This window comes from Ylistrum balloti, unplaced genomic scaffold (genome assembly GCF_031769215.1).
Source record: "Ylistrum balloti isolate Yb309-2 unplaced genomic scaffold, AGI_CSIRO_Ybal_v1 Utg370050, whole genome shotgun sequence".
Taxonomy (NCBI): Eukaryota; Metazoa; Mollusca; class Bivalvia; order Pectinida; family Pectinidae; genus Ylistrum; species Ylistrum balloti.
The window spans coordinates 299,343-312,295 of NW_026782103.1; the positions used below are offsets into that span (position 1 = coordinate 299,343).

Sequence of the window (12,953 nt, forward strand, 5' to 3'; positions counted from 1 at the left end):
AGATGGTATGTAACAATGGTATGTAACACTACACAGATGGTATGTAACACTATACAGATGGTATGTAACACTATACAGATGGTATGTAACACTACACAGATGGTACGTAACACTACACAGATGGTATGTAACACTACACAGATGGTATGTAACACTATATGGTATGTAACACTATAAAGATGGTATGTAACACTATACAGATGGTATGTAACACTACACAGATGGTATGTAACACTACACAGATGGTACGTAACACTATATGGTATGTAACACTACACAGATGGTATGTAACACTATAAAGATGGTATGTAACACTATATGGTATGTAACACTACACAGATGGTATGTAACACTATATGGTATGTAACACTACACAGATGGTATGTAACACTACACAGATGGTATGTAACACTATATGGTATGTAACACTACACAGATGGTATGTAACACTACACAGATGGTATGTAACACTACACAGATGGTATGTAACACTACACAGATGGTATGTAACACTATACAGATGGTATGTAACACTACACAGATGGTATGTAACACTATATGATACGTAACACTACACAGATTGTATGTAACACTACACAGATGGTATGTAACACTACACAGATGGTATGTAACACTACACAGATGGTACGTAACACTACACAGATGGTATGTAACACTACACAGATGGTATGTAACACTACACAGATGGTATGTAACAGTATACAGATGGTATGTAACACTACACAAATGGTATGTAACACTATATGGTATGTAACACTACACAGATGGTATGTAACATTACACAGATTTTAACACAGATGGTATGTAACACTATACAGATGGTATGTAACTCTACACAGATGGTATGTAACACTATATGGTACGTAACACTACACAGATGGTATGTAACACTACACAGATGGTATGTAACACTATACAGATGGTATGTAACACTATATGGTATGTAACACTACACAGATGGTATGTAACACTATACAGATGGTATGTAACACTATAGAGATTGTATGTAACACTACACAGATGGTATGTAACACTATACAGATGGTATGTAACACTATACAGATGGTATGTAACACTACACAGATGATATGTAACACTACACAGATTGTACGTAACACTACACAGATGGTATGTAACACTACACAGATGGTATGTAACACTACACAGATGACACTACACAGATGGTATGTAACACTACACAGATGGTATGTAACACTATATGGTATGTAACACTACACAGATTGTATGTAAGACTACACAAATGGTATGTAACACTATACAGATGGTGTGTAACACTACACAAATGGTATGTAACACTACACAGATGGTATGTAACACTATACAGATGGTATGTAACACTACACAGATGGTATGTAACACTATATGGTACGTAACACTACACAGATGGTATGTAACACTACACAGATGGTATGTAACACTATACAGATGGTATGTAACACTATATGGTACGTAACACTACACAGATGGTATGTAACACTATATGGTATGTAACACTATACAGATGGTATGTAACACTACACAGATGGTATGTAACACTATATGGTATGTAACACTATAAAGATGGTATGTAACACTATATGGTATGTAACACTACACAGATGGTATGTAACACTACACAGATGGTATGTAACACTATACAGATGGTATGTAACACTACACAGATGGTATGTAACACTACACAGATGGTATGTAACACTACACAGATGGTATGTAACACTACACAAATGGTATGTAACACTATACAGATGGTATGTAACACTACACAGATGGTATGTAACACTACACAGATGGTATGTAACACTACACAGATGGTATGTGGTATGTAACACTACACAGATGGTATGTAACACTATACAGATGGTATGTAACACTATATGGTATGTAACACTACACAGATGGTATGTAACACTACACAGATGGTATGTAACACTATACAGATGGTATGTAACACTACACAGATGGTATGTAACACTACACAGATGGTATGTAACACTATATGGTATGTAACACTAACAGATGGTATGTAACACTATACAGATGGTATGTAACACTACACAGATGGTATGTAACACTACACAGATGGTATGGTATGTAACACTACAGATGGTATGTAACACTACACAGATGGTATGTAACACTACACAGATGGTATGTAACACTACACAGATGGTATGTAACACTACACAGATGGTATGTAACACTACACAGATGGTATGTAACACTACACAGATGGTATGTAACACTACACAGATGGTATGTAACACTACACAGATGGTATGTAACACTATATGGTACGTAACACTACACAGATGGTATGTAACACTACACAGATGGTACGTAACACTATATGGTATGTAATACTACACAGATGGTATGTAACACTACACAGATGGTATGTAACACTATACAGATGGTATGTAACACTACACAGATGGTATGTAACACTACACAGATGGTATGTAACACTACACAGATGGTATGTAACACTACACAGATGGTATGTAACACTACACAGATGGTATGTAACACTACACAGATGGTATGTAACACTACACAGATGGTATGTAACACTACACAGATGGTATGTAACAGATGGTACTACACAGATGGTATGTAACACTACACAGATGGTATGTAACACTATATGGTATGTAACACTACACAGATGGTATGTAACAATATACAGATGGTATGTAACACTACACAGATGGTATGTAACACTACACAGATGGTATGTAACACTACACAGATGTATGTAACACTACACAGATGGTATGTAACACTACACAGATGGTATGTAACACTACACAGATGGTATGTAACACTACACAGTATGTTATGTAACACTACACAGATGGTATGTAACACTACACAGATGCCATTTAACACTACACAGATGGTATGTAACACTACACAGATGGTATGTAACACTACACAGATGGTATGTAACACTACACAGATGGTATGTAACACTACACAGATGGTATGTAACACTACACAGATGGTATGTAACACTACACAGATGGTATGTAACACTACACAGATGGTATGTAACACTACACAGATGGTATGTAACACTACACAGATGGTATGTAACACTACACAGATGGTATGTAACACTACACAGATGGTATGTAACACTACACAGATGGTATGTAACACAGATGGTATGTAACACAGATGATATGTAACACTACACAGATTGTATGTAACACTACACAGATGGTATGTAACACTACACAGATGGTATGTAACACTATACAGATGGTATGTAACACTACACAGATGGTATGTAACACTACACAGATGGTATGTAACACTACACAGACATGTAACACAGAAGGTATGTAACACTACACAGATGGTATGTAACACTACACAGATGGTATGTAACACTACACAGATGGTATGTAACACTACACAGATGGTATGTAACACTACACAGATGGTATGTAACACTACACAGATGGTATGTAACACTACACAGATGGTATGTAACACTACACAGATGGTATGTAACACTACACAGATGGTATGTAACACTACACAGATGGTATGTAACACTACACAGATGGTATGTAACACTATACAGATGGTATGTAACACTATAGAGATTGTATGTAACACTATACAGATGGTATGTAACACTACACAGATGATATGTAACACTTCACAGATGGTATGTAACACTACACAGATGGTATGTAACACTATACAGATGGTATGTAACACTATACAGATGGTATGTAACACTACACAGATGGTACGTAACACTACACAGATGGTATGTAACACTACACAGATGGTATGTAACACTATATGGTATGTAACACTACACAGATGGTATGTAACACTACACAGATGGTATGTAACACTACACAGATGGTATGTAACACTACACAGATGGTATTTAACACTACACAGATGGTATGTAACACTATACAGATGGTATGTAACACTACACAGATGGTATGTAACACTACACAGATGGTATGTAACACTATATGGTATGTAACACTACACAGATGGTATGTAACACTACACAGATGATATGTAACACTACACAGATGGTATGTAACACTACACAGATGACATTTAACACTACACAGATGGTATGTAACACTACACAGATGGTATGTAACACTACACAGATGGTATGTAACACTAGACAGATGGTATGTAACACAACACAGATGGTATGTAACACTATACATATGGTATGTAACACTACACAGATGGTATGTAACACTATATGGTATGTAACACTACACAGATGGTATGTAACACTACACAGATGGTATGTAACACTGTACAGATGGTATGTAACACTATATGGTATGTAACACTACACAGATGGTATGTAACACTACACAGATGGTATGTAACACTACACAGATGGTATGTAACCATATACAGATGGTATGTAACACTACACAGATGATATGTAACACTACACAGATGGTATGTAACACTACACAGATGACATTTAACACTACACAGATGGTATGTAACACTACACAGATGGTATGTAACACTATACAGATGGTATGTAACACTACACAGATGGTATGTAACACTACACAGATGGTATGTAACACTACACAGATGGTATGTAACACTACACAGATGGTATGTAACACTATACAGATGGTATGTAACACTACACAGATGGTATGTAACACTATATGATACGTAACACTACACAGATTGTATGTAACACTACACAGATGGTATGTAACACTACACAAATGATATGTAACAGTACACAGATGGTATGTTATACTACACAGATGGTATGTAACACTACACATATGGTATGTAACACTACACAGATGGTATGTAACACTATATGGTATGTAACACTACACAGATGGTATGTAACACTACACAGATGGTATGTAACACTACACAGATGGTATGTAACACTACACAGATGGTATGTAACACTACACAGATGGTACGTAACACTACACAGATGGTATGTAACACTACACAGATGGTATGTAACACTATATGGTATGTAACACTACACAGATGGTATGTAACACTACACATGGTATGTAACACTATGTATGTAACACTACACAGATGGTATGTAACACTATACAGATACGTAACACTACTGTACAGATTGTATGTAACACTACACAGATGGTATGTAACACTACACAGATGGTATGTAACACTACACAGATGGTATGTAACACTACACAGATGGTATGTAACACTACACAGATGGTATGTAACACTACACAGATGGTATGTAACACTACACAGATGGTATGTAACACTACACAGATGGTATGTAACACTACACAGATGGTATGTAACACTACACAGATGGTATGTAACACTACACAGATGGTATGTAACACTACACAGATGGTATGTAACACTACACAGATGGTATGTAACACTACACAGATGGTATGTAACACTATACAGATGGTATGTAACACTACACAGATGGTATGTAACACTATATGGTATATAACACTACACAGATGGTATGTAACACTACACAGATGGTAACACAGATGGTATGTAACACTACACAGATGGTATGTAACACTACACAGATGGTATGTAACACTACACAGATGACATTTAACACTACACAGATGGTATGTAACACTACACAGATGGTATGTAACACTATATGGTACGTAACACTACACAGATGGTATGTAACACTACACAGATGGTATGTAACACTATATGGTATGTAACACTACACAGATGGTATGTAACACTACACAGATGGTATGTAACACTACACAGATGGTATGTAACACTACACAGATTTTAACACAGATGGTATGTAACACTACACAAATTGTATGTAACACTACACAGATGATATGTAACACTTCACAGATGGTATGTAACACTACACAGATGGTATGTAACACTACACAGATGGTATGTAACACTACACAGATGGTATGTAACACTACACAGATGGTATGTAACACTACACAGATGGTATGTAACACTACACAGATGGTATGTAACACTAAATGGTATGTAACACTACACAGATGGTATGTAACACTACACAGATGGTATGTAACACTAAATAGATGGTATGTAACACTACACAGATGGTATGTCACAGATTGTATGTAACACTACACAGATGGTATGTAACACTACACAGATGGTATGTAACACTATAAAGATGGTATTTAACACTATATGGTATGTAACACTATACAGATGGTATGTAACTCTACACAGATGGTATGTAACACTACACAAATTGTATGTAACACTACACAGATGATATGTAACACTATATGGTATGTAACACTACACAGATGGTATGTAACACTATACAGATGGTATGTAACACTATACAGATGGTATGTAACACTACACAGATGATATGTAACACTACACAGATTGTACGTAACACTACACAGATTGTATGTAACACTACACAGATGGTATGTAACACTACACAGATGGCATTTAACACTACACAGATGGTATGTAACACTATACAGATGGTATGTAACACTATATGATACGTAACACTACACAGATTGTATGTAACACTACACAGATGGTATGTAACACTACACAGATGGTATGTAACACTACACAGATGGTATGTAACACTACACAGATGTGAATACACAGATATAAGAAAACAAGACACATTTGAAAGATAAACATACACAGATGGTATGTAACACTACACAGATGGTATGTAACACTACACAGATGGTATGTAACACTATATGGTATGTAACACTACACAGATGGTATGTAACACTACACAGATGGCATTTAACACTACACAGATGGTATGTAACACTACACAGATGGTATGTAACACTATATGGTATATAACACTACACAGATGGTATGTAACACTACACTGATGGTAACACAGATGGTATGTAACACTACACAGATGGTATGTAACACTACACAGATGGTATGTAACACTATACAGATGGTATGTAACACTACACAGATGGTATGTAACACTACACAGATGGTATGTAACACTATATGATACGTAACACTACACAGATGGTATGTAACACTACACAAATGATATGTAACAGTACACAGATGGTATGTTATACTACACAGATGGTATGTAACACTACACATATGGTATGTAACACTACACAGATGGTATGTAACACTACACAGATGGTATGTAACACTAGACAGAGTGTATGTAACTCTACACAGATGGTATGTAACACTACACAGATGGTATGTAACACTACACAGATGGTATGTAACACTATACAGATGGTATGTAACACTACACAGATGATATGTAACACTACACAGATGGTATGTAACACTACACAGATGGCATTTAACACTACACAGATGGTATGTAACACTACACAGATGGTATGTAACACTACACAGATGGTAACACAGATGGTATGTAACACTACACAGATGGTATGTAACACTACACAGATGGTATGTAACACTACACAGATGGTATGTAACACTACACAGATGGTATGTAACACTACACAGATGGTATGTAACACTACACAGATGGTATGTAACACTACACAGATGTTATTTAACACTACACAGATGGTATGTAACACTACACAGATGGTATGTAACACTACACAGATGGTATGTAACACTACACAGATGGTATGTAACACTACACAGATGGTATGTAACACTACACAGATGGTATGTAACACTACACAGATGGTATGTAACACTACACAGATGGTATGTAACACTACACAGATGGTATGTAACACTACACAGATGGTATGTAACACTATATGGTATGAAACACTACACAGATGGTATGTAACACTACACAGATGGTATGTAACACTACACAGATGGTATGTAACACTACACAGATGGTATGTCACACTACACAGATGGTATAGTATGTAACACTACACAGATGGTATGTAACACTACACAGATGGTATGTAACACTACACAGATGGTATGTAACACTACACAGATGGTATGTAACACTACACAGATGGTATGTAACACTACACAGATGGTATGTAACACTACACAGATGGTATGTAACACTACACAGATGGTATGTAACACTACACAGATGGTATGTAACACTACACAGATGGTATGTAACACTACACAGATGGTATGTAACACTACACAGATGGTATGTAACACTACACAGATGGTATGTAACACTACACAGATGGTATGTAACACTACACATGTAACATGGTATGTAACACTACACAGATGGTATGTAACACTAAACAGATGGTATGTAACACTACACAGATGGTATGTAACACTACACAGATGGTATGTAACACTACACAGATGACATTTAACACTACACAGATGGTATGTAACACTATATGATACGTAACACTACACAGATTGTATGTAACACTACACAGATGGTATGAACAACTACACAGATGGTATGTAACACTATAAAGATGGTATTTAACACTATATGGTATGTAACACTATACAGATGGTATGTAACTCTACACAGATGGTATGTAACACTACACAGATGGTATGTAACACTACACAGATGGTATGTAACACTACACAGATGGTATGTAACACTACACAGATGGTATGTAACACTACACAGATGGTATGTAACACTACACAGATGATATGTAACACTACACAGATGGTATGTAACACTACACAGATGGCATTTAACACTACACAGATGGTATGTAACACTACACAGATGGTATGTAACACTATATGGTATATAACACTACACAGATGGTATGTAACACTACACAGATGGTAACACAGATGGTATGTAACACTACACAGATGGTATGTAACACTACACAGATGGTATGTAACACTACACAGATGGTAAGTAACACTACACAGATGGTATGTAACACTACACAGATGGTATGTAACACTACACAGATTGTATGTAACACTAGATGGTATGTAACACTACACAGATGGTATGTAACACTACACAGATGGTATGTAACACTACACAGATGGTATGTAACACTACACAGATGGTATGTAACACTACACAGATGGTATGTAACACTACACAGATGGTATGTAACACTACACAGATGGTATGTAACACTACACAGATGGTATGTAACACTACACAGATGGTATGTAACACTACACAGATGGTATGTAACACTACACAGATGGTATGTAACACTACACAGATGGTATGTAACACTACACTGATGGTAACACAGATGGTATGTAACACTACACAGATGGTATGTAACACTACACAGATGGTATGTAACACTACACAGATGGTATGTAACACTACACAGATGACACTACACAGATGGTATGTAACACTACACAGATGGTATGTAACACTAGATGGTATGTAACACTATATGGTATGTAACACTACACATATGGTATGTAACACTACACAGATGGTATGTAACACTACATAGATGGTATTTAACACTATATGGTATGTAACACTATACAGATGGTATGTAACTCTACACAGATGGTATGTAACACTACACAAATTGTATGTAACACTACACAGATGATATGTAACACTTCACAGATGGTATGTAACACTACACAGATGGTATGTAACACTACACAGATGGTATGTAACACTACACAAATGATATGTAACACTACACAGATGGTATGTTATACTACACAGATGGTATGTAACACTATACAGATGGTATGTAACACTACACAGATGGTATGTAACACTACACAGATGGTATGTAAAACTGTACAGATGGTATGTAACACTATATGGTATGAAACACTACACAGATGGTATGTAACACTACACAGATGGTATGTAACACTACACAGATGGTATGTAACACTACACAGATGGTATGTCACACAGATGGTATGTAACACTACACAGATGGTATGTAACACTACACAGATGGTATGTAACACTACACAGATGGTATGTAACACTACACAGATGGTATGTAACACTACACAGATGGTATGTAACACTACACAGATGGTATGTAACACTACACAGATGGTATGTAACACTACACAGATGGTATGTAACACTACACAGATGGTATGTAACACTACACAGATGGTATGTAACACTACACAGATGGTATGTAACACTACACAGATGGTATGTAACACTACACATATGGTATATAACACTACACAGATGGTATGTAACACTACACAGATGGTAACACAGATGGTATGTAACACTACACAGATGGTATGTAACACTACACAGATGGTATGTAACACTATACAGATGGTATGTAACACTACACAGATGGTATGTAACACTATATGGTATGTAACACTACACAGATGGTATGTAACACTACACAGATGGTATGTAACACTACACAGATGATATGTAACACTACACAGATGGTATGTAACACTACACAGATGACATTTAACACTACACAGATGGTATGTAACACTACACAGATGGTATGTAACACTACACAGATGGTATGTAACACTACACAAATTGTATGTAACACTACACAGATGGTATGTAACACTATATGATATGTAACACTACACAAATTGTATGTAACACTACACAGATGATATGTAACACTTCACAGATGGTATGTAACACTACACAGATGGTATGTAACACTATACAGATGGTATGTAACACTACACAGATGGTACGTAACACTACACAGATGGTATGTAACACTACACAGATGGTATGTAACACTATATGGTATGTAACACTACACAGATGGTATGTAACACTACACAGATGGTATGTAACACTACACAGATGGTATGTAACACTACACAGATGGTATGTAACACTATGTAACAGATGGTATGTAACACTACACAGATGGTATGTAACACTACACAGATAGTATGTAACACTATACAGATGGTATGTAACACTACACAGATGGTATGTAACACTACACAGATGGTATGTAACACTACACAGATGGTATGTAACACTACACAGATGGTATGTAACACTATACAGATGGTATGAAAGCTTGAGATTTGTAACAAAGTGTAGTGTTAGACTCAATACAGGACAGTGAAAAAGCTTGAGATTTGTAACAAAGTGTGTGGTTAGACTCAATACAGGACAGTGAAAAAGCTTGAGTTTTGTAACAAAGTGTGTGGTTAGACTCAATACAGGACAGTGAAAAAGCTTGAGTTTTGTAACAAAGTGTAGTGTTAGACTCAATACAGGACAGTGAAAAAGCTTGAGTTTTGTAACAAAGTGTGTGGTTAGACTCAATACAGGACAGTGAAAAAGCTTGAGATTTGTAACAAAGTGTAGTGTTAGACTCAATACAGGACAGTGAAAAGCTTGAGTTCTGTAACAAAGTGTAGTGTTAGACTCAATACAGGACAGTGAAAAAGCTTGAGATTTGTAACAAAGTGTGTGGTTAGACTCAATACAGGACAGTGAAAAAGCTTGAGTTTTGTAACAAAGTGTGTGGTTAGACTCAATACAGGACAGTGAAAAAGCTTGAGTTTTGTAACAAAGTGTGTGGTTAGACTCAATACAGGACAGTGAAAAAGCTTGAGTTTTGTAACAAAGTGTGTGGTTAGACTCAATACAGGACAGTGAAAAAGCTTGAGTTTTGTAACAAAGTGTGTGGTTAGACTCAATACAGGACAGTGAAAAAGCTTGAGTCCTGTAACAAAGTGTGGGGTTAGACTCAATACAGGACAGTGAAAAAGCTTGAGATTTGTAACAAAGTGTAGTGTTAGACTCAATACAGGACAGTGAAAAAGCTTGAGTCCTGTAGCAAAGTGTGGGGTTAGACTCAATACAGGACAGTGAAAAAGCTTGAGTCCTGTAACAAAGTGTAGTGTTAGACTCAATACAGGACAGTGAAAAAGCTTGAGTCCTGTAACAAAGTGTGGGGTTAGACTCAATACAGGACAGTGAAAAAGCTTGAGATTTGTAACAAAGTGTGTGGTTAGACTCAATACAGGACAGTGAAAAAGCTTGAGTTTTGTAACAAAGTGTGTGGTTAGACTCAATACAGGACAGTGAAAAAGCTTGAGTTTTGTAACAAAGTGTGTGGTTAGACTCAATACAGGACAGTGAAAAAGCTTGAGTTTTGTAACAAAGTGTGTGGTTAGACTCAATACAGGACAGTGAAAAAGCTTGAGTTTTGTAACAAAGTGTGTGGTTAGACTCAATACAGGACAGTGAAAAAGCTTGAGATTTGTAACAAAGTGTAGTGTTAGACTCAATACAGGACAGTGAAAAAGCTTGAGTTTTGTAACAAAGTGTGGGGTTAGACTCAATACAGGACAGTGAAAAAGCTTGAGATTTGTAACAAAGTGTAGTGTTAGACTCAATACAGGATAGAGTTTTACCTTTTTCTGTTCCTAAGGAGCAGATAAAATCTGTTTCAAAATCTCGCATTGAACGATCTATATGAAAACTGCAGTTGTTACAATGGGAGATAACTCTGCACAATAATAGTTGTTACTGAAGATTCTATCCAATTTGTATTTGTTTTTCCAGGCAGTCTACTAGTGGCATGTGCTCATAACGGGGCCTATGTGATGGGTACTGACATTAACTACCTTCTCCTTCATGCTAAAGGTAAGTTCTTCTATTGTGCAGAGTTATCTCCCATAGTGAAAACACTGAGGATAATAAATGTAAATTCAGAGTATCAAAGGGTGAAAGGCAAAAGGGCAAGAGGTCAAAGTCACACCTGAGATTTTGTTCAAGATACCTCATATTTGTTCATTAGTTTGAGGGAAGTTGGAACGGGGTTGCTTATTTTTTATATAAGTTATTTAGATGTCACTTTGACTTTTGATGTGTTATGGTTAATCATTTCACAGTCTGTTATTGATATTAGTAGGTCCTGCTTTCTACCTGAAATGTCACATTTAAAATGTTTAGACAATTTTTGTTATTTCTGCAAAAAAGAGGTCAAGGT

General features: G+C 36.3%; 1 protein-coding gene across 1 annotated transcript in view; it reads left to right on the forward strand.

Moving 5' to 3' along the window:
* LOC132549216 (tRNA (guanine(10)-N2)-methyltransferase homolog) overlaps positions 1-12,953 on the forward strand; it is a 53,077-nt gene that overhangs the window by 25,608 nt on the left and 14,516 nt on the right. Inside the window, exon 9 of the mRNA XM_060213133.1 lies at positions 12,527-12,607. Within this exon, the coding sequence (XP_060069116.1) occupies positions 12,527-12,607 (81 nt within the window). The remainder of the gene's footprint in view (positions 1-12,526; positions 12,608-12,953) is intronic.